At 40.3% G+C, this 24,610-nt stretch overlaps 1 protein-coding gene across 1 annotated transcript; it reads right to left on the reverse strand.

The window, feature by feature from the left end:
- Positions 1 to 21,801: 21,801 nt before the first annotated feature.
- LOC109893820 (potassium voltage-gated channel subfamily S member 3-like) lies at positions 21,802 to 23,304 on the reverse strand. Its single transcript, XM_020487019.1, has one exon. It carries the CDS (start codon positions 23,302 to 23,304, stop codon positions 21,802 to 21,804), a length of 1,503 nt encoding a protein of 500 aa, XP_020342608.1.
- Positions 23,305 to 24,610: the final 1,306 nt, after the last annotated feature.

Consider the following 24,610-nt stretch of genomic DNA (forward strand, 5'->3'; position numbering starts at 1 on the left):
GCCGAAGTTTGTGCAACATGTATTATGCATATGGATGTTGTTGATAATAATCAATGTCTTTCACAATTCCTCTTTGAAACTGAGAGATGCTGTATCTCAACTGTCAGTAGTAATAAAAATGACAACACAGTTTACTTTGGTCTACATTCCAAAATCAATCCATGCATATTTAGATTTTTTTGTTTAAGTATATATTATTTTATTACCTGCTAAAGTCTGAATCCATCAAGACACACCTATCCTGTTGTAAATAGAATGTTATAACGACACGCTACAAGGAAATGTTAAATAAAGTAGTCTTGAGCTGGGATTTTTAATGAATGCCCAAAATACTAATATATATATATATATATTATAGTATACTGACCAGGACCAACCCTGCTTAGCTTCAGAAGCAAGCCAGCAGTGGTATGCTGCTTGTGTGTATATATATATATATATATATATGTATATATATATGTATATGTGTGTGATTTTTAATGAATGCCCAAAATACTATATATATATAATATTTTGGGCATTCATTAAAAATCCCATACACACACATATATACATATACATATATATACACCAGCAGCATTATACTACTGGCTTGCTTCTGAAGCTAAGCAGGGTTGGTCCTGGTCAGTTCCTGGATGGGAGACCAGTAGGAGGCACTCTTTCCTCTGGTCTAAAAAAAATATTACAATGCCCCAGGGCAGTGTAGGGTGCAGTCTTTCGGATGGGACGTTAAACGGGTGTCCTGACTCTCTGAGGTCATTAAAGATCCCATGGCACTTATCGTAAGAGTATGTGTGTTAACCCCGGTGTCCTGGCTCAATTCCAATCTTGCCCTCAAACCATCAGTCACCTAATAATCCCCAGTTTACAAGTTTATTTTTATTTTATTTATTTTACCTTTATTTAACCAGGCAAGTCAGTTAAGAACATATTCTTATTTTCAATGACGGCCTGGGAACAATGGGTTAACTGCCTGTTCAGGGGCAGAACGACAGATTTGTACCTTGTCAGCAACCTTCCAGTTACTAGTCCAACGCTCTAACCACTAGGCTACGCTGCCGCCCCAGTGGCTCATTAATCCCCCTCCTCTCCCCTGTAACTATTCCTCAGGTCGTTGCTGCAAATGAGAACGTGTTCTCAGTCAACTTACCTGGTAAAATAACAGACGGATATAATATGAGTCAAAATCTTCATATATAGCTCAATATACATATGAATCTGCTGTGCACGAGTGATGGATTTGGTCCTTGTCCAATTCTCAAATTGACATTAAATCTTCAAAAGCCAAGCTGTAATTTATATGTCACTATTCAATCACAAAACTTTCTCGACATTGACTACAGCTTACAAGGATCCCAGAAATTGAGCAGCACTAATTTCCTGAATAGTGGATAACCTTACATTTCAAATATTGATTCTAGGAGGGCACGAGCCTCTGACAATGCTTTTAGAGCCATGTGGTATGTTCTCTTGCTGAAAGCCTCACATTCTATGGCGCTTTCATCTCTGTCCAGACAATATCCTCTGTCCTTTGAGACATTATGCCAGAGAACCGCAAACCCAGAGAAACACATTAGCCAAGACATTTATAGTATTTTATAAACCTTAAAGTGCTAGGGAGATGCATTATGCTGCCTAAGTGGAAAGAATCAAAAATGCATAATGATAAAATGCCACAAGGGCAAAACAACAAAAGTGGTAGAACGGAAGACCCAATACGTTTTCAGTTTTAAAAAAACAAACAATAAATCATGTTTAGTAATAGAGATTATGTCAACTGTCAGTGCTGACTCAAAGTGTTTTATACCAGCATTAGACAAAGAAGAGTGGCTATGAGAATACTCTTGACCTTGCTACTCATCAAGCCATAAACTGTGCCTCTCTCTGTACGGGGTCCATATTAGGACAGGCGTCCTGTCCTAATTTGAACACGTATCTTTCCAAGTCCTCACTCAATCTTGTGGAGTGCAAAAAAAAACACATATACAAATTGCCATTGCTGCATCTGCTCAGCGCACAGAGAGGTTGTCGATATTGGAAGGTAATTCGAGAGGAATTGATTTTGGTGTTGCATGGATGAACGTCCTACTTGCAATGCTTTTACAGCAAACACAGCATGGGGAACAATAGCCACGATATGCTTTCCGCATGTTCAGAAGTCAATGATGTTTTCCATCTGTCATTATTGGGAAAAATGTCATTAGTATTTGGGTCATTCCACAAATTCGGTGTCCTTTGAGAAATGTAACTTGGTAAAAAAAAACACATGATTTCACATACTTTTACATCATAAATAGGACATTTCCAACTCAATTAAAAACAAATTTTCCAATCTCAAGGTTAAATAAAAAGTGCCTATAGTAAATCCCTATAAGTGCCAAATAAAGTAACAGGTTTGACCGTAACAGGGTTGATGTTTTCATCTTAAATCAGCCATAAATCCCTTCATGGCGGTGGAAATGGAAGCTTGTTGTATGCAACAGGGAGGGGCAATTGAAGCTTCACAAAAACAATTTCTAGCCTGTCTATGAGTAACAGGGTTGACTTGTTATTCTCCACCCGCTCAAAACAACAGAAAATGGCATAAGAGAGTAGAAGCAGCTCACCGGCTTTTACACTGTGATTTGACTATTAGATGTTACATTTTTCAATTCACGTAACAGGGTTGACCTTAAAATGACTTTATCTAAGCAACAAAATAACTATGATGGTGAAGACTTTGAGAAATGTTGGGGGTTAGGTGGGTTAAAATCTTCCTAGAAGTCAAAGGGTGCACGGAGGGACATGTCAAAATGCTGAAATTTGGCACTTTTGCATCTTAACTCATTGAAAAAAATTGGATTTATTGAATTCTCCATGTGGTACATATTAAAGAGCACTTAATTTAATAAAACAGGAATTTAAAATGTAATATTGGTGCACAATCTGTAATTAAAGGAGGGCTGAACGGTTTCAATTATCCTCTTCAGGAAATGCGACCTAGAACGAGATGTGTGTTTTGGAGGCGTGCTTTGATGTGGGTGTCTCTTGTGTGTGTGTATGTTTGAACGTGGGAAGCGTTTGTACTTTCACTCTGCTAAAACGTACAGCTATGAATATAACTACTATTCTCTCTTTGTTCTTGTTTCCTTATAAGGATGCCGGTGGGCGGAGTTGGGAGGGTCGTCAGCTACATGGGAAACACCTGGGCCCGGTGTGTCCCAGGATAAATACACCACTTCCCCATTCATGGAGGAGACTCTCTCCATGCAGACACCTCTACAGATGTTGTTGTGTATCTTTTGGTTGTCTGCTTTGGCACCTTTCAACACCCTGCATTATCACAAACTTCAGACGGGCCTGGACATGTACTGGCTTAAGCAGGGGGACACGTCTGGCACTGCAGGATTTGAGTCCCTGGCGGCGTAGTGTGTTACTGATGGTAGGCTTTGTTACTTTGGTCCCAGCTCTCTGCAGGTCATTCACTAGGTTCTGGGATTTTTGCTCACCGTTCTTGTGGGGGTGAGATCTTGCGTGGAGCCCCAGATCGAGGGAGATTATCAGTGGTCTTGTATGTCTTCCATTTCCTAATAATTGCTCCCACAGTTGATTTCTTCAAACCAAGCTGCTTACCTATTGCAGATTCAGTCTTCCCAGCCTGGTGCAGGTCTACAATTTTGTTTCTGGTGTCCTTTGACAGCTCTTTGGTCTTGGCCATAGTAGAGTTTGGAGTGTGACTGTTTTGAGGTTGTGGCATTGTCATACACCACTCCAGCTGACACTTGACATTGCACATGGTGATTTTAGGCTTGTGTGCAGCTGCTCAGCCATAGAAACACATTTCATGAAACTTGTGCTGACGTTGCTTCCAGAGGCAATTTGAAAACAACAGAAAATGGCATAAGAGAGTAGAAGCAGCTCACCGGCTTTTACACTGTGATTTGACTATTAGATGTTACATTTTTCAATTCACGTAACAGGGTTGACCTTAAAATGACTTTATCTAAGCAACAAAATAACTATGATGGTGAAGACTTTGAGAAATGTTGGGGGTTAGGTGGGTTAAAATCTTCCTAGAAGTCAAAGGGTGCACGGAGGGACATGTCAAAAATGCTGAAATTTGGCACTTTTGCATCTTAACTTCAACTTCAAACATCAGCTATCTGAGCAGCTAACCGATCGCTGCAGCTGTACATAGTCTTGGTAAATAGCCCACCCTTTTTCACCTACCTCATCCCCATACTGTTTTTATTTATTTACTTTTCTGCTCTTTTGCACACCAATATCTCTACCTGTACATGACCATCTGATCATTCATCACTCCAGTGTTAATCTGCAAAATTGTAATTATTTGCCTACCTCCTCATGCCTTTTGCACACATTGTATATAGACTCCCCCTTTGGTTTCTACTGTGTTATTAACTTGTTAATTGTTTACTGCCAGGTCGCAGTTGCAAATGAGAACTTGTTCTCAACTAGCCTACCTGGTTAAATAAAGGTGAAATAAAAAAAATAAAAATAAAAATCTCGGTAGTGAGTGTTGCAACCAAGACTGAGGATTTTTACTTGCTTCAGCACTCTGCGGTACCGTTCTGTGAGCTTGTGTGGCCTACCACTTCATGGTTGAGCCGTTGTTGCTCCTAGACATTTCCACTTCACAATAGTTTATAGGTTTTTCTTTATTTTGAGTATTTTCTACATTGTAGGATAATAGTGAAAACAAACTCTGAAATACCACATATGGTAGTAACCATAAAAAGTGTTAAACAAATCAAAATAGATTTTCTATTTGAGGTTCTTTAAACTAGCCACCCTTTGCCTTGATGACAGCTTTGCACACTCTTGGCATCCTAGGGCACAGTTGGAGGTTCAAACTTGGCTGGTTAGCCTTTTGAATTTACTCTTACCACTGGACACTTATTCTTATTTCTTTCTCCCAAGCAAAGAAGCATTCGCTACAGTACTCAAGCAGAGCAGAATGTAGTTAGCTTTTAGCAGACACCAAGAACAAAAACTTGCAACATCTAGGGGGACTAGTACTCTCTCCCCACTAACAGACGCCTAAGTCAGAGTCGACTGTCATAGTCTTCGTGTGCTTGAAAAGTTTATAAATTACGTGACACGTTCTTACTTCAGGCCAGCAGAAGATCAAATCATTTAGAAAATGAATACAGGCCCTGGTATTATAGCGAGGAAGGCAGTGTTTCCGAGGGCGGGCTCAGCATCCATTGTCCCATTTGGGTGGGATTTTTTCAGGTGAATATGATTGGTCGTTGACTGTTATACTGAATGACTGACTGAAAGGTAACAGTACACAGTTAGTCACTCACCATTCTTGATAACTTGAAACAGTCTAACCAGGTCTTGTGTCTGGAATTAACCGAGACTAGCTAGTAAGCTAGCCAACATCTTTCGGCAATTAGATTCAGCCGGGCTGGTGTGCAACCGACTTTGGATAGCCCATCTGTGGGTGTAGTTACATGTTTGTGTCATATAATGGTTGAGCAGTTTAACTCTTTTTGTCTGTTATTATCCCAGATAGTGGTCAGTTCTACACCCTTTCCCTCACTTGAGCATGTAACAGTGGACAACATGCTCTTTGTATAAAACTGTGTAATAATATATTTATCATTTTGTTACATATCCAATATCTGTCAGGGCGTGTAGAATTAAACCATGCCATTACACAGATGGACTGCCAGTCTTTTTATATAATCCTATAGTTATTTAAGCGTGTCTGGATTTCCACATATGACTTCATAATTTCTATTGAACTTTCTTTCAATAGAGAAAAACAAAAAACAGAATTGGGGGTGATGTGACGCCCATGTAAATAAAGATGAATGCCAGACAGTGAGGGTGATCCCTCAATGGGGTTGGGTGGTAGGGGAGCAGCAGCTGGCCTGGTCTCCCTACATTAATTCAGAGTTTTGGACTTTAACCAATTTTCTCATATGTTAATTGTCAAACGTGAAAAGAATTTATGAGGTTCTTTTTTTTGTACAGCACTCACTAAAGGGATGTACCTCTTCTGCTCAATTTCAATCAATATTTATAGACTTGAATGACAGTGTTTTGCCAATCGAAAGAACACTTCCACTGAACTCACGCAGGCCTATTTTAGGGCACTTTCATCACAGAGTTACCATTCAAGGGCAACGAGATCACTGCTCTGTTTCAGACGGACCTGACAAAAGTAATACATTTTTTTCACATGATTAAGTCAGAGGTATTCCCATCCATTTTGTTCTGATTCACTAAAATGTGTTATATTAGGTGCAGAGATAAGAAGATTTTCACATTGCTTTTTGTTTGCGATTCTAGAAAATAGATACAGGAGATCTAGCTCACAGCATGACACCAGGCTATGATCCCTCGTTGGAGCTAACTTTCCATTTATGGTGTGAATTTCGTGTGTCGTATGAAATCCAAAATCATATTCTCAGCCATCGATGGCCTATTTCCACTCACAAGGTTTGTTGACAGATATCTTTATCCACCAAGGGATAAATCAGAGGTGTCCGTATTGTTCTCGTGACCTTGAAGGTCTGGAATTGTTGAAGAAATCTCTGTGGCTGTTGTCTTTCGACAACTGCAAATGGACCTACAGATATAGGATCTGAATTTGACCAGTTTCTCACAGAAATAAAAATAATCTTGCAGCAATAAGACATTTGAATTGTTGTGTGGATTATAATTGTTGGGGTTGATACATTTTTCATTGGAGCAAATCAAGTCTATGTTAAAGGGGAAATTACAAACTTTAGAAGCCTTTTTAAACCTTGAATATACTACAAGTTTGCATTTTCTGCTGTGCAGGACATTTCCTACAACAACAAGGTGATCAAATTAAGATCCTACATCTGTACAGCAAGAGTAAAGGCAGAGAGGAAGATGTGAAGCGAGAGTTTTCACTTTTGCCAAAAATCTTTCAAAAATGTGTCCAATGTGCTTCTATGGGCTTATTTTAAACCTAAGCTTATCAACCTGTCTTCCTGCCTTTGGGACAATGACTCCCATTGTTAGGGAGGAGACATGAGCATCTCATCATTATATACAGATCTCTGGTAACGGTAGACACACAGACATGAATTGTGTGCAGCCGTGTGGTATCCATATTAGGACAGTCACACATCACTGTACATCTGCATGTGTAATCAGTCAGCCATTAGATTAGATTAGCATTAGATTCCAGATTCAATTTGATGATTAAACTACATTTTTCCTTGATCAGTAAGACATCTGCAGGAATAGTGCCTCAAGATTCTTCAGCAATTCAAACAATCGTAATAGACAAAGTGATTGATGCCATTCAATGTCATTTGACGTATATGCTGCTTGGGTCTTAGCTAACACACTTAGGAATCTCTTTACTGCCTCTGGATTGAGTGACATAACCGATAACCAATAACCATAAAACCACGCAACCTTTAACCATCAGCCTGTGAGCCATACCTCCAGATGTCTAATCTATTGCATTCGGGGGATATCTCAAGCATGCCGCTTGTAAAAGTGAGGAAATACCTGACATATGATAAAAAGGGATGTCAGCGAGTGAGATGGCAATAAATCAATACAATTCCCTGTTTTCAAGTTGTGTAACATTCAAAATACAGAAATGATCCCTGTATGATGCGCTTTGTATCGTATGATCCTGTGTTTTGTATCATAAGATGCTGCGTTTTGTATCATAAGACGCTGCGTTTTGCGTCATACCTGGGATGATTTCTGTATTATGTAAGTTACATATCTTGAGTGTTGACAAGCAAAACATTTTGGGACTATGTCAACAATGGACTAATGAAACAAATACCAAAAGATAACTTGTGGGTGAAGGTTTCCTTTAAATAACTATCTATGTTATGTAAACATACCAAACGTAACATATCATACTAATTTGAGTGTCCTCGGATTTACATTTATGTTACGTCTATCTATGTTCCGTCATCTGTGTTACGTCTAGTCTATGAGACCAGGCTGGGTAGAAACAAAAAACAGAAGTGTTTCGGCCCTCCAGGACCGCAATTGAACAGCCTGATCTAGAAGTTATTTCAACTATACCACACAGAAGAGCATGTTGCCATAGAGTATCTTCACTAGACATGTGAATTTCAGGAAGAAGTATAAGGGAGTCAGTAGTATGATGAATTTTGATTGTCAAACTTTATCTGAACTTGATTTATTTCTGCTACACATGGAAGCATCTTTGAAAGGCTGTCAACTTGACATCTGAACTCAGGGGCGCAACTTTTGTTTTTAGAAGTGTGTGGGGGGGGGTGAATATATATATATATATATATATATATATATATATATATATATATATACAGTGCCTTGCGAAAGTATTCGGGCCCCTTTGAACTTTGCGACCTTTTGCCACATTTCAGGCTTCAAACATAAAGATATAAAACTGTATTTTTTTGTGAAGAATCAACAACAAGTGGGACACAGTCATGAAGTGGAACGACATTTATTGGATATTTCAAACTTTTTTAACAAATCAAAAACGGAAAAATTGGGCGTGCAAAATTATTCAGCCCCCTTAAGTTAATACTTTGTAGCGCCACCTTTTGCTGCGATTACAGCTGTAAGTCGCTTGGGGTATGTCTCTATCAGTTTTGCACATCGAGAGACTGACATTTTTCGTCTCTTTAGCTCGAGGGAACGCCTCGGAGCCACTAACGTAGACATTTTGTCTCTGTGAACATGTCACTTGGCGTCCTTTTTAAGATGCTTATAGAATCTGGTTGTTCTTCTTCCAGGTGTATTTGTGGTCCCACAGTACACCAAGTGGTATTTGGAAAAACTGTGTATTTGCATGGTTGGCTACATTAGACAGATTTTTACAGTATAGATACACATAGTTCCTTATTACTTGCATGTGTTATACCTATTTGCAGCAGGGCCCAATTTCATGGATTTGCTAAAACATTTAGAATGGAGATAACTGGGCAATCTAAAGCAGTCATTCTAGGATACTGGAAGTTTGAGAAAGACAGACTGACTGACTGACTACATAGAACACTTAAGACGCAGTGGTATGAGTCAGCTGAAAAGGGCTCTGGTTGCTCGTGTGCCAAAAATGACCTCTCATGGGTTTTTCTTTCAAGACATTGCTAGTCGTTTATTGACATTTTGTCATTTGAGCCTGGCTGCAGTGCAATCAAATCAAATCAAATGGTTTTGGTCACATACACATATTTAGCAGATGTTATTGCTGGTGTAGCGAAATGCTTGTGATCCTAGTTCCAACAGTGCAATAGTATCTAACAGTTCACAGCAATACACAGTAATCTAAAAGTAACAGAATGACATTTAGAAATATATAAATATTGAGCAATGTCGGAGGAGCATTGACTAAAATATGGTAGAGTAGAACATAGTATATACATATGAGATGAGTAAAGCAGAATGTAAACATTGTTTAAACATTATTAAAGTGGCTAGTGTTCCATTACTAAAGTGGCTAGTGTTCCATTACTAAAGTGACTAGTGTTCCATTATTAAAGTGACTAGTGTTCCATTACTAAAGTGACTAGTGTTCCATTATTAAAGTGACTAGTGTTCCATTACTAAAGTGACTAGTGTTCCATTATTAAAGTGACTAGTGTTCCATTACTAAAGTGACTAGTGTTCCATTATTAAAGTGACTAGTGTTCCATTACTAAAGTGGCTAGTGTTCCATTATTAAAGTGACTAGTGTTCCATTACTAAAGTGACTAGTGTTCCATTACTAAAGTGACTAGTGTTCCATTACTAAAGTGACTAGTGTTCCATTACTAAAGTGACTAGTGTTCCATTACTAAAGTGGCTAGTGTTCCATTATTAAAGTGACTAGTGTTCCATTATTAAAGTGACTAGTGTTCCATTACTAAAGTGACTAGTGTTCCATTATTAAAGTGACTAGTGTTCCATTACTAAAGTGACTAGTGTTCCATTACTAAAGTGACTAGTGTTCCATTATTAAAGTGACTAGTGTTCCATTACTAAAGTGACTAGTGTTCCATTATTAAAGTGACTAGTGTTCCATTACTAAAGTGGCTAGTGTTCCATTATTAAAGTGACTAGTGTTCCATTACTAAAGTGACTAGTGTTCCATTACTAAAGTGACTAGTGTTCCATTACTAAAGTGACTAGTGTTCCATTACTAAAGTGACTAGTGTTCCATTACTAAAGTGACTAGTGTTCCATTACTAAAGTGACTAGTGTTCCATTACTAAAGTGACTAGTGTTCCATTACTAAAGTGACTAGTGTTCCATTACTAAAGTGACTAGTGTTCCATTACTAAAGTGACTAGTGTTCCATTACTAAAGTGGCTAGTGATTCCAAATCTATGTGTGTATATATATATATATATATATCTCAATGAGTATAAAGATTATTCTGCATTAGAAATGAACAAATTATTTTGATGATGATGCATCATTTCTACAGTTTCATGGCTTTAAATAATGGCTAACTAGCAGAAGAACAAACTCATCAGCCAGTATTAGGTAAGGGAGTATATGCAGTTTAAATGCTGTATTTACAAATACAAAAAATCAAATCTAAAGTGTATCACACAGTGGGTGTGTCCGAATACACATACGTGCATCCTAATCGTAGGCCGTTTTGAGAGTGTGGAAAGATAATAATATGTAACATTTCGAAAATAGAGTATACTTTAAATGCCTGGATGTCATACTCATTTTTGGCTTTGACAACAGCTGATCAATTAGATATTGGGACGTGCTACTGAAGTCAACGAATAGCGAGAAACAACGTAAGTAAGTCACGTAAGACCAAAAAAGAAAATGCAATTGTAACGTTTAGAAAATTGAGTATGGTTTTTTAAAAGCCAGGATGTTATACTCGTGTAAGCTGTCCACCTAGTAGGATTCGATGCACACTTTCCCACAATGCATTGGCTGCGAGTGGTTGGCCCTAGTTCTCTTCAAGCAGCCAACAACAAAACTAGGTTACCTAATTGGGAAGATGCCTGAAACTTCTGCGCTGATGTTCAAATGTAGGTTAAGTAGTTTTGGTTCTCCTTAAAATGATAGAGTATCGCATCATAGGCTACATCTTTGAAAATGTTTAAATGTTATACCCAAAGTGGATTTCTATTTTCTCACTGAAAAGTGTTTATTGATTTTTTTGGGGGCCTTCATCCGGAGCTTTTAAACTACATAATAAACCATCTGTTGACTTCTGAATATGTCGGTTCCGGGGACTCAGCATGTGGCTGCATCACTGATGTCATGTTGATCAGGCCTTTTGATTTGAACTGATTGTTTTAGTTTTGTAGGCTAGGCTACTTATTTATTTAATTTATGGGTCGAGCATTAACAATCATTCTGATCTTGATCTTATGTATTAACCACACGCTGTCCAGTGTTTCCATGGTTTTCTGTGCAATAGCCTTTTGATTTGAACATTTGAAAAGTTTTAGTGTTTATTTTTATATAATTTATGTATGTTATACCCACTTTGGTTTCACTAATAAATATGTTGAAATGGAAGCAAATGATCAGTTTCTTTCTTCAGTCCTTTTTTAAATAGGATAAATGGGCTGTATGGCAGAGGTGTGGACTCGAGTCACGTGACTTGGACTCGAGTCACAAATATGACACCAATGACCCTTGACTTGGACGTGAGCCTTATGACTCGACCTGACTTGATACCCTCCCCAAGCCTCCTCAACCCTCTCCAACCCTCCTCAACCCTCTCCAACCCTCCCCAACCCTCTTCAACCCTCCCCAACCCTCTCCAACCCTCCTCAACCCTCTCCAACCCTCTCCAACCCTCCCCAACCCTCCTCAACCCTCTCCAACCCTCTCCAACCCTCTCCAACCCTCCCCAACCCTCTCCAACCCTCCCCAACCCTCTCCAACCCTCCCCAAGCCCAAATATAAAAAATGATGCTATTAAAAAAAAGTGCAGTGCATCAACTCTTCATTTCACGGATTACAGTTTGAATCGGACAGCAGCCAATCAAATTGTGCCAGCTGAGGAAAAAGTTGTGCGTGGCAGTGCAGAGGAACGTAGGCGGGTGAATTCAGATGGAGCCCTTGGAAAGATGATATCCCAAATTATTATTTTCAGACATAAAGACTACACTGTATCAACAAAAAATGGATTGCAACTTACAAAACATGCGGGAAGAAAATTAGACAGAGGCGCAACAATTTCCAAATTTGTTCGACATTTGAAGCTGCACAAAGAATGGTAAGTCGTGGCTAATATAGCCGACAGCTATATATGTTATTACTTTACTAGTGTATAATGTAGGCTAACGTTAAATCAATGAGCCTCCACACAGTCAGTCAGTGTGGGAACATGATCATTGCACCCACGATTGAGCTACAACTGGCTAGGCAGTTGGTAGCCTAAATCCTGTCTGATGTTACTGCTGTTCCTAAAACCATTGACATATGTTAGCCTACTGTAACCCCACCGTGTGTGTGTGTGTGTGTGTGTGTTAAGGTTGGGCGATTGTGTACAAGCCTACATCGCCCGACTGCACCCCATAGCGGGGCGGGGGGGGGGGGGGGGCTACCATGGCTACCCATGTATTTCCATGGAAATATGAAGTTTATTTGGAAAGTAATAAATATATAGATGTTTTTTAAAGCATTCATGATTTGTGTAAATGTAATATTAAAAATATGAAATGGTAATACATTTGGTGAAGGGCACATTATGACTTGTTTAGGACTCAAAACTCTAATTTAGGACTTGAGACTTGACTTGATACTTGACGGTCTTGACTTGAGACTTGACTCGGACTTGCCTATCTTAACTTGGGACTTGAGTGTTAAGACTTTATACTTTCTTGTAAAACAATGACTTGGTCCCACCTCTGCTATATGGTCTACTAAGGTATAGGTCTAATATGAAAGTCTGCCTATAACCAGCCTTCAGAAACTATTCATACCCAATGGTTTTCTTTCCACATTTTGTTGTGTTACAGCCTGAATTTTAAATGGATTAAATGGAGAATTTTGAAACTTGCACCCAATACCCAATAATGTCAAAGTGGAATTATGTTTTTAAGAAATGTTCACAAATTAATTAAAATATTTCAATCTAAAATTTCTTGAGTCAATAAGTATTCAACCCCTTCGTTATGGCAAACCTAAATAAGTTCAGGAGTAAAAATGTAACAAGTCACAGTAGACATAGTGTTGCTGGTATGAGGACATTGTCGATTATATCTGCTACATACATATATTGGTGAATAGATTAGGCTTATAATATTGTGGACGACAACGGTTTACTACAGCTGTAGTAACTGTGATAATCATCAACCAACTTCTGGGCCTACAATAAAAGGTCAGGTCATGGATATCTCGAAAGGGGAATGACACACACTCTGCAGTGCTGATGTAAAACGTTTGTTAGAATGTCCGTTTCACCACCAGGCTACTTAGCCATCTCTGACAGCTGCAGTTTGCTGCCCCAAAAAAAGGCCAATGTCCTTTCAATATACGTTCACATCAGTGTAGAACAGTTTGTGCTTGACTTAGCTTGTCCTCATTTCAGTAGATGCTTCTCGTGGTCTGTATTCACTGTTTGCTGTGGTGGATAACAAATATGAAAACATCTGCTAACAAAAAAACATAGACATTCTATATGTGAATGTGTGTGCCTACTAAACAGTAACCCTTTTAATGCTTTTTCTTTCAAAGTCCCATCTTTGTTGCATTCATGGAATACTTCCAGATTCCATTTTAAAGACAAACAATCTGTGTGTAATAATGGGTAATACAGCCCAGCTACTCTGATGACCAGAGCTTTCAGGCATCACAACAGTTGTGTTTGTGTGTTTTGGGAAGCAGACCTGAAGACAAAGTCTCAGATGGACTAATAATGTGCTATTCTAGGTGATAAGCATTGTCAAAAATCTAAGAAATACAGATTTTGGATGTTCCTATACCAAACCAACCTCAATTACAATATTTTAAGTGGTTCCGCTTCTGCCACGTTCGCGTAGAGAAAAACATAATTGACAGACGACACTAGTAAATACAGATTACTTTTATACTTGTAGAGAGTTACCTGCTGCGACAGGTGCAATTGAAATTGAGTTGAGAGACTTTTAATTTGATTTGAACAGAGACACTTTGATCAATGACCGCCTCCAAAATAAAATAAAATCAATTGGATTAACAGTGGCACTCGGGAAAGCACTTCTGTCTGGGTCATTACACTGTAATTCTTGGATGACCGCCCCAATGTTTGGCCTTTCTCTCTCTGATCGATCTGATATACACATCTTAATCTGAGAAAAGAGAGAGAGAGAGAGAGAGAGACGTCCCTCTGAGTGCATTCTGGGAGATCAGATGGGTGGGATGAGAAGTGAAAGAGAGAGTGAGAGAGTGAGAGAGATAAATAGACAGGCAAAGCACATTTTTATGCACCTGACGAACAAATATCAAGTTGTTGAAATTGGTAGATGAACAATGTGTTCAAAACTCTTAAGCTTCACAGAGGTTGTAGAAATCAGTCCTGTGTAACACATTTTCCGTATGTCTGCCTGTCATACTTGCTGAGCAGTGCCTTTTCTGGCATGGCTAACTGATATGGGAAATATTTTAGGACCTATAATAGGTAATAGGTAAACTGATTGTTACAGTGCGTTCGGAAAGTATTCAGACCTATTCAGACCCTTTCACTTTCCCACATGCCGGGGCGGCAGTGTAGCCTAGTGGTTAGAGCATTGGACTAGTAACCGAAAGGTTGCAAGTTCAAATCCCCGAGCTGACAAGGTACAAAATCTGTCGTTCTGCCCTTGAACAGGCAGTTAACCCACTGTTCCTAGGCCGTCATTGAAAATAAGAATTTGTTCTTAACTGACTTGCCTGGTTAAATAAAGGTAAAAATAAAATAAAAATTCTGTTAGCTTACAGGCTTATTCTAAAATAGATTGAATACATGTTGTCCTAATCATTCTACACACAATACCCAACAATGACAAAGCAGGTTTTTAAAAAATTTTGCACATTTATTTTTATTTTTTATTTCACCTTTATTTAACCAGGTAGGCCAGTTGAGAACACCTTTATTTAACCAGGTAGGCTAGTTGAGAACACCTTTATTTAACCAGGTAGGCTAGTTGAGAACACCTTTATTTAACCAGGTAGGCTAGTTGAGAACACCTTTATTTAACCAGGTAGGCTAGTTGAGAACACCTTTATTTAACCAGGTAGGCTAGTTGAGAACACCTTTATTTAACCAGGTAGGCTAGTTGAGAACACCTTTATTTAACCAGGTAGGCTAGTTGAGAACACCTTTATTTAACCAGGTAGGCTAGTTGAGAACACCTTTATTTAACCAGGTAGGCTAGTTGAGAACACCTTTATTTAACCAGGTAGGCTAGTTGAGAACACCTTTATTTAACCAGGTAGGCTAGTTGAGAACACCTTTATTTAACCAGGTAGGCCAGTTGAGAACACCTTTATTTAACCAGGTAGGCTAGTTGAGAACACCTTTATTTAACCAGGTAGGCTAGTTGAGAACACCTTTATTTAACCAGGTAGGCTAGTTGAGAACACCTTTATTTAACCAGGTAGGCTAGTTGAGAACACCTTTATTTAACCAGGTAGGCTAGTTGAGAACACCTTTATTTAACCAGGTAGGCTAGTTGAGAACACCTTTATTTAACCAGGTAGGCTAGTTGAGAACACCTTTATTTAACCAGGTAGGCTAGTTGAGAACACCTTTATTTAACCAGGTAGGCCAGTTGAGAACACCTTTATTTAACCAGGTAGGCTAGTTGAGAACACCTTTATTTAACCAGGTAGGCTAGTTGAGAACACCTTTATTTAACCAGGTAGGCTAGTTGAGAACACCTTTATTTAACCAGGTAGGCTAGTTGAGAACACCTTTATTTAACCAGCTAGGCTAGTTGAGAACACCTTTATTTAACCAGGTAGGCTAGTTGAGAACACCTTTATTTAACCAGGTAGGCCAGTTGAGAACACCTTTATTTAACCAGGTAGGCTAGTTGAGAACACCTTTATTTAACCAGGTAGGCTAGTTGAGAACACCTTTATTTAACCAGGTAGGCCAGTTGAGAACACCTTTATTTAACCAGGTAGGCTAGTTGAGAACACCTTTATTTAACCAGGTAGGCTAGTTGAGAACACCTTTATTTAACCAGGTAGGCTAGTTGAGAACACCTTTATTTAACCAGGTAGGCTAGTTGAGAACACCTTTATTTAACCAGGTAGGCTAGTTGAGAACACCTTTATTTAACCAGGTAGGCTAGTTGAGAACACCTTTATTTAACCAGGTAGGCTAGTTGAGAACACCTTTATTTAACCAGGTAGGCTAGTTGAGAACACCTTTATTTAACCAGGTAGGCTAGTTGAGAACACCTTTATTTAACCAGGTAGGCTAGTTGAGAACACCTTTATTTAACCAGGTAGGCTAGTTGAGAACACCTTTATTTAACCAGGTAGGCTAGTTGAGAACAAGTTCTCATTTACAATTGCGACCTGGCCAAGATAAAGCATAGCAGTGTGAACAGACAACACAGAGTTACACATGGAGTAAATAAATTAACAAGTCAATAACACAGTAGAAAAAAAGGGGGAGTCTATATACAATGTGTGCAAAAGGCATGAGGAGGTAGGCGAATAATTACAATTTTGCAGATTAACACTGGAGTGATAAATGATCAGATGGTAATGTACAGGTAGAGATATTGGTGTGCAAAAGAGCAGAAAAGTAAATAAATAAAAACAGTATGGGGATGAGGTAGGTGAAAATGGGTGGGCTATTTACCAATAGACTATGTACAGCTGCAGCGATCGGTTAGCTGCTCAGATAGCTGATGTTTGAAGTTGGTGAGGGAGATAAAAGTCTCCAACTTCAGCGATTTTTGCAATTCGTTCCAGTCACAGGCAGCAGAGTACTGGAACGAAAGGCGGCCAAATGAGGTGTTGGCTTTAGGGATGATCAGTGAGATACACCTGTTGGAGCGCGTGCTACGGATGGGTGTTGCCATCGTGACCAGTGAACTGAGATAAGGCGGAGCTTTACCTAGCATGGACTTGTAGATGACCTGGAGCCAGTGGGTCTGGCAACGAATATGTAGCGAGGGCCAGCCGACTAGAGCATACAAGTCGCAGTGGTGGGTGGTATAAGGTGCTTTAGTGACAAAACGGATGGCACTGTGATAGACTGCATCTAGTTTGCTGAGTAGAGTGTTGGAAGCCATTTTGTAGATGACATCGCCGAAGTCGAGGGTCGGTAGGATAGTCAGTTTTACTAGGGTAAGCTTGGCGGCATGAGTAAAGGAGGCTTTGTTGCGGAATAGAAAGCCGACTCTTGATTTGATTTTCGATTGGAGATGTTTGATATGAGTCTGGAAGGAGAGTTTACAGTCTAGCCAGACACCTAGGTACTTATAGATGTCCACATATTCAAGGTCGGAACCATCCAGGGTGGTGATGCTAGTCGGGCATGCGGGTGCAGGCAGCGATCGGTTGAAAAGCATGCATTTGGTTTTACTAGCGTTTAAGAGCAGTTGGAGGCCACAGAAGGAGTGTTGTATGGCATTGAAGCTCGTTTGGAGGTTAGATAGCACAGTGTCCAATGACGGGCCGAAAGTATATAGAATGGTGTCGTCTGCATAGAGGTGGATCAGGGAATCGCCCGCAGCAAGAGCAACATCATTGATATATACAGAGAAAAGAGTCGGCCCGAGAATTGAACGTTGTGGCACCCCCATAGAGACTGCCAGAGGACCGGACAGCATGCCCTCCGATTTGACACACTGAACTCTGTCTGCAAAGTAATTGGTGAACCAGGCAAGGCAGTCAAATAAAAAACTAAAATACCTTATTTACATAAGTACTCCTTTGGAACTCGAAATTTAAATGTTTCCACAACTTGATTGGAGTCCACCTGTGGTAAATTCAATTGATTGGACATGATTTGGAAAGGCACACACCTGTCTATATCAGATCCAACATGTGATAGTGCATGTCAGAGCAAAAACCAAGCCATGAGGTCCAAGGAATTGTCCCTAAAGCCCCGAGACAGGATTGTGTTGAGGCACGGATCTGGGGAAGGGCATCAAAAAATGTATGCCGCATTGAAGTTTCCCAAGAACATAGAGGCCTCCATTATTCTTAAATGGATGAAGTTTGGAACCACAAAGACTCTTCCTAGACCTGGCCGCCCAGCCAAACTGAGCAATCGGGGGAGAAAGACAACCATCTCTGCAGCACTCCACCAATCAGGCCTTTATGGTAGAGTGGCCAGTTAGAAACCACTTCTCAGTAAAAGGCACATGACAGCCCACTTGGAATTTGACAAACGGCCCCTAAAGACTCTACAGACTATGAGAAATAAGATTCTCTGGTCTGATGAAACCAATATTGAACTCTTTGGCCTGAATGGCAAGCGTCACGTCTGGAGGAAACCTGGCACCATCCCTACGGTGAAGCATGGTGGTGGCAGCATCAAGTCAGGATCCAGGGAAACATGAACGGAGAGTTCCTTGATGAAAATCTGCTCCAAAGCGCTCAAGACCTCAGACTGGGGCTCACCTTCCAGACTGAGGTTCACCTTCCAACAGGACAATGACCCTAAGCACACAGCCAAGACAACGCAGGAGTGGGTTTGGGACAAGTCTCTGAAGCGTCCTTGAGTGGCCCAGCCAGAACCCGGACTTGAACCCGACTGAACATCTCTGGAGAGACCTGAAAATAGCTGTGCAGCCACGCTCCCCATCCAACCTGACAGAGCTTGAAAAGATCTGCAGAGAAGAATGGGAGAAACTCCAAATACAGGTGTGCCAAGCTTGTAGCGTCATAGCCAAGAAGACTCAATGCTGTAATTGCTGCCAAAAGTGTTTCAACAAAGTATTGAGTAAAAGGTCTGAATACTTATGTAAATGTGATATTCGGTTGTTTTTTATTGTATTTGCTTTGTCATTATGGGGTATTGTGTGTAGATTGATGAAGGGGGAAAAATGATTTAATCCATTTTAGAATAAGGCTGTAATGTAAGAAGTCAAGGGGTCTGAATACTTTCCGAATGCTCTGTATGTAGCATGCCACAGTAGAGCAATGGTGTCTTAAAGACGAGCCACAGCTGTACAATTTCAAAGGTCATACTTTATATTACTTTATTATAGCTCATACTTTATTACAGCAATCCCCCTATGCTGACTTTATCCTTAAAGCACACGTACAATCGTCTCTTTCAAATATTAGCATAGAACAGAAATGCAGTAGCATGCCATGAAGTACATTTAGCCAGATTTTTTAACATTTTTACTTTTGTTTCAGTCACTTTCTTCCTGGTTGAATCAGCGTTGTTTCAACATAGTTTGTCAATGTATTGTGATGTGGAATCTACGTGGAAAATACACTGAACAAAAATATAAACATGTAATGTGTTGGTTTCATGAGCTGAAATAAAAGATACCAGAAATGTTCCATATGCACAAAAAGCTTAGGAGTATTTCTGTCTGTAATGAGGCCCTTTTGTGGGGAAAAACTCATTCTGATTGGCTGGGCCTGGCTCCCCAGTGGGTGGGCCTTGCTCCCAAGTGGGTGGGCCTACGGCCTCCAAGGCCCACCCATGGCTGCACCCCTACCCAGTCATGTGAAATCCATAGATTATGGCCTAATGTTTTATTTCAATTGACTGATTTCCTTTTATGACCATAAATTGAGCAAAATCTTGGACATTTTTGTATGTTGCATTTCTATATTTTTGTCATTAACTTTTGTTTTGAAGGTATTCAAACTTCAACATAGTCAAACCTCAAACCTAAAAATATACAAGATCTTCAACGTTCTATCAACTATCAGGTTGTGCAGCACCTCCTACTGGAGATCTACTGTATCTACAGCTAGCCTTTAAGCATACTCATATCATAAATTACGCTAGTTAGGCCTATTCTGTATAGCATTTGCAAAGTCATCAACAGCAATTGTTTCAATTCAACAGAAAATGTAACTAAAAAATAGACAATACAATAGGCTTAGAGTTTCAAGCACTGGTTGATTTCAAGTGTAATGATATTTAGTGATATTGGCTTGGATGGTTCCATCTGTGCCACTGACTTAGTCTGGCTTTAATTCTAGTTTTTCTACAATTTAATAATTGATATGTCGCATTCACTTCTCCATCTCAACCAAAACTCTAAGTTAAAGAATAGGATTAAATCAAATCAAAGTTGCATTTAAAGTTTGATTTGATTTAGTCCTATTCTTTAACTTGGATTTTTGGTTGAGATGGAGACAAGAATCCAACATACAGTATCCATTATTCATTTGTAGACAAACTGGAATTAAAGCCAGACTAACAAACTGGAATGAAAGCCAGACTAACAAACTGGAATGAAAGCCAGACTAACAAACTGAAATGAAAGCCAGACTAACAAACTGGAATTAACGCCAGACTAACAAACTGGAATGAAAGCCAGACTAAACCAGTAGCTCAGATAGAGCCATCAGCAGTGGATTATTTTTTACTTACTGTATCTATTTTTTTTACTTTACACTTATTTTTCTTAAAATTGCATTGTTGGTTAAGGACTTGTAAGTAAACATTTCACTGTAAGGTGAAAGGCATTTCACCTGTTGTATTTGGCGCATGTGACAAATAACATTTGATTTGATTTGAGATACATGTCCTTCAAATGTTGATATTTGTTTGCGTTGTCAACCAAACACATTTTAATATTACTTTTGTAAAACAGCAAATAGCCTCAAATGAAGGCTGTTTTACAAACTAATGTAACATTCAACCTTAACATGAGTAACACATCCATGGCCACATTTTGAGGTTACTGTAACTATAAACGTCTTCTTATGTGATCATATAAAGTGTGCATGTTCAAGATGGCGTGCAAAGGTCACCGCAGGTCAGTGGAGATCTTCACATTGCTGTAATAATCTGTCAGAATCTCAAACGCCATTGATCACTTGCACTATGTACTTTTATTGTAATCTCAACTGCAATCCAGGTTGTTTGGTTCTGCTATTAGACAAAGCACAGTGATAACACATTAATCTGATGTTTAAATAAACCAAATATCTGACATTGTCTTCTCATTTTAACTTTGCTGTGCTTTTAAATGGTTGAAAGCTCAGTGATAAACATTTGGGTGAAAAATAAATGAAAAACCAGACATTGGTTGTGAATTTAGATGGCTAAAAGCATAGTGCTAACACACATTGGAAATGCAACACATTTTTTGTCTGTCTTTTTGAGTGGGTGAATATAGCTTGTAATCTCATTGATCAACGTCTCAACCAAATATGACCTAATTATCCATGTTGAAATGACGTGGTGTGCCCAGTCAAACAATGTCTGTTTCGTTCCATATGATTGGACGGGAAAAAAAACATTGATTAAAAAAAACATGTTAACAGAAACTGCTCAACTTCAAAATGGGTTCTCAAGTCATGGATGAAAAACAGGCCAATTCTTAGGCCTAATGGATCATAGTCTCTAAGGAGGAGAGCGTGGAGAGATACAGCTCACTTTCACCCTGAGAACCATAAAGTGCTTATTGCCATGCCCAGCGTATTTTAAGAAGCCTCGGGTGAAAACAGGGTGGCCCTATTTCACCTCCCTGCTCTCAACTGTGGCCACACTGTAAGAAAGACAGCATCCACTGTTCCATTCCCCGACATGGAACCCACAAGGTAAAGGAAATCGTGGGAGACTAAGGAACACCTGGAGAAGATCTGTAATGCAGAGATGGAACTACTCATGGAAGGAACAAAAAAATAATAAGATCATTTGTGGATGACCTACAGTATGCTCCTCAATGAGTAAAAAAGGTTGAAGTCAAGTAAATTAAGCTCTCAAGTGCCCCTCAGGATACAAGTGGTCTCTCCACCCTGGATGCTCGATGCGTCCGTGTCCTCATCACTGCCGACGCTGCTCCTGACAGAGATATTGGTGATGAATGAGTTCATCTTTAAGGTGTACTGGTTGTCGACGTTAAAGTATGTTAGACTGGGGTCGGGGATTTTGATATCGTTATTATTGCATTGGTCGGTCTCGTTATTGCTCTGATCAGCATCCATGGCCTTTTGCCTCTGGTAGTACATGGAGAATTTGTTGAAGATAATGGTGATGGGCAGGGCCACCACTAGTATCCCACAGACGATGCATATGGTGGCCACCAGCTTCCCTACAACCGTCACCGGGCAGGTGTCCCCGTAGCCCACTGTTGTCATGCTAATAGTGGCCCACCACCAGCCTACGGGGATGGTCGTTATGTCCGACTCTTCTGACTCCTTCTCCACAAAGTAGATGAGCGCAGAGAAAATGGAGATACCCACAGAGAGAAAGAGAATCAGGAGGCCCACCTCGTGGTAGCTGTGCCTTAGCGTGGCACCCAGTGAGCGTAGTCCCACCGAGTGACGCGCCAGCTTGAGGATGCGGAAGATTCGCATCAGTCGCAGGATCTGAACCACCTTGCCCACGTTCTCCAGTTCCTCGTTCTCCTCGTCCACTGTCTCAAAGGCCAGTGTGGCGTAGAAGGGAACGATGGAAACAAAGTCAATGATGTTGAGAGCGTTGCTCATGAAATTACGGGCGCATGGAGCCACTGCCAGCCGCACCAGGAACTCCACAGAGAAGCAGATGACGCACACAGCCTCGAAAATGGCCAGCACCGGGTCTTCAATCTCCTTGTCGTTGAGGTCTACCTGGTGGAACTCGGGCATGCTGTGGACGCACATGGCCACGATGGAGGTTAGTACCACAGCCAGCGAGGCCACGGCAATCCCCTTGGCCAAACATGAGTAGCCCGGGTTCTCCAGATGCAGCCAGATGTTCTTGCGGACCTCCGAGCACCAGGTACCCTCGAACTTCTCCAGGTCCTTGTCCATAGTTGAGAGCTCCTCCATGGACGAATCAATGCTCCCAAACTGCTGCTGCTGCTCACCGCTCCTCCGGTCCCAGTCCTTGTCCTCTGCAAACTGTCTCTGCTCCTGAAACTTGTTGCTGCAGCAGGAGTCCAGGTGGAGCTCCTTGATGCCCCAGTACTCAATCTCCTGGCTGAAGGAGAAGACGCACAGCTCCTCCATCAGGTGGATCTTGCCCGTGTGGTAGAAGTTGAGGACATTGCGGAAGAAGCACGGGTTGCGGTCAAAGTAGTATTCCCTGTCGGTGGGGCTGAAGTCGTCGCAGAGCTCAAGGATGGCCTCCTCGGAGACGCAGTACAGCAGGCGTCCCAGGCGGGTCCTGGGGAAGCGCTGCAGGATGCTGCGCTCCACGCGCTGCTTAAAACCACCCACGTTCAGGTTGAGGAAGCTATCGTCCGGGCCACACCTGTGAAGGATCTGGCCGTACTGCATGGTGGACCTGTGGCATGGGTGGTGCCTTTACAAGAAGGGAGAGGAGGTCACTGCTCAATGCTGGCTCAGGTCACTTCCCAGCTGAGGATCCATCACCTACACAAGGAAACAGGATGTAGACGTCAGGAACCGACACGAATCACAGCATTACTATACTATCTCTGTTTCAAACCGTGAGATCAAGAAGAAAACATTATTTTCCTCATTTCATACATTGTGTGAATTAATTATTGTTGCACAATAGAGTTTGGTTCTGAAACTCACCAAACAAATAATACACCATTGATGTACTGTATCATAAATAATTGTGTCTTATAAAACATTATACAACAAAAATATAAACACATGATGTAAGGTGTTGGTCCCATGTTTCATGAGCTGAAATTAATGATCTCAGAATTTTTCTCTCAAATGTTGTGTAAAAATGTGTTTACATCCCTGTTAGTGAGCCTTTCTCCTATGCCAAGAGAACTCATCCACCTGACAGGTGTGGCATATCAAGAAACTGATTAAACAGCATGGTCATTACACAGGTGCACCTTGTGCTAGGGACAATAAAAGGCCACTCTAAAATGTGCAGTTTTGTCACACAACACAATGCCACAGATGTCTCAAGATTTGAGGGATCATGCAATTGGCATGCTGACGAAAAACATGTCCACCAGAGCTGTTGCCAGAGAATTTAATGTTAATTTCTCTACCATAAGCCACCTCCAAAGTTGTTTTAAAAAATTTGGCAGTACGTCCAACTGGCCTCACAATCGCAGACTACGTGTAACCATGCCATCCCAGGACCCCCATATCCAGCTTCTTCACCTGCGGGATCATCTGAGACCAGAAAGCTGATAAAACTGAGGAGTATTTCTCTCTGTGGGGGAAAATGTACTCTGATTGGCTGGGCCTGACTCCCCTGTGGGTGAGCCTATGTCCTCCAAGGCCCACCCATGTATGCGCCCCTGCCCAGTCATGAAATCCATATATTAGGGCTTAATGAATTTAATTAAATTGACTTATTTCCTTATATGAACTGTAACTCAGTTGAAATTGAAACTGTTGTAAGTTGCGTTTATACTTTTGTTCAGTATAGTACTGTGCCTTATCATTGTGCTTACATTACAGTGCTTTCTGTATATGATCATGATACCTTGATATACGTTCCACAGTGTTGGGTTAATTTAAACCCAAATTGAGATATCATGCAACAACAAAATCATTTTAAACAAATATCCCATATTCATGCTTACAATCAATGTGCTTCATAAACGCACGTTATCCAACATTTAAAAAAAAATCTGATTTAAAAAGT

The sequence above is a fragment of the Oncorhynchus kisutch genome, linkage group LG7 (assembly GCF_002021735.2).
Source record: "Oncorhynchus kisutch isolate 150728-3 linkage group LG7, Okis_V2, whole genome shotgun sequence".
NCBI lineage: Eukaryota > Metazoa > Chordata > Actinopteri > Salmoniformes > Salmonidae > Oncorhynchus > Oncorhynchus kisutch.

What these genes read in the sequence shown, in the direction of transcription:
- LOC109893820 (XM_020487019.1), bottom strand. Translation starts at nt 23,304, where the DNA reads ATGCAGTACGGCCAGATCCTTCACAGGTGTGGCCCGGACGATAGCTTC.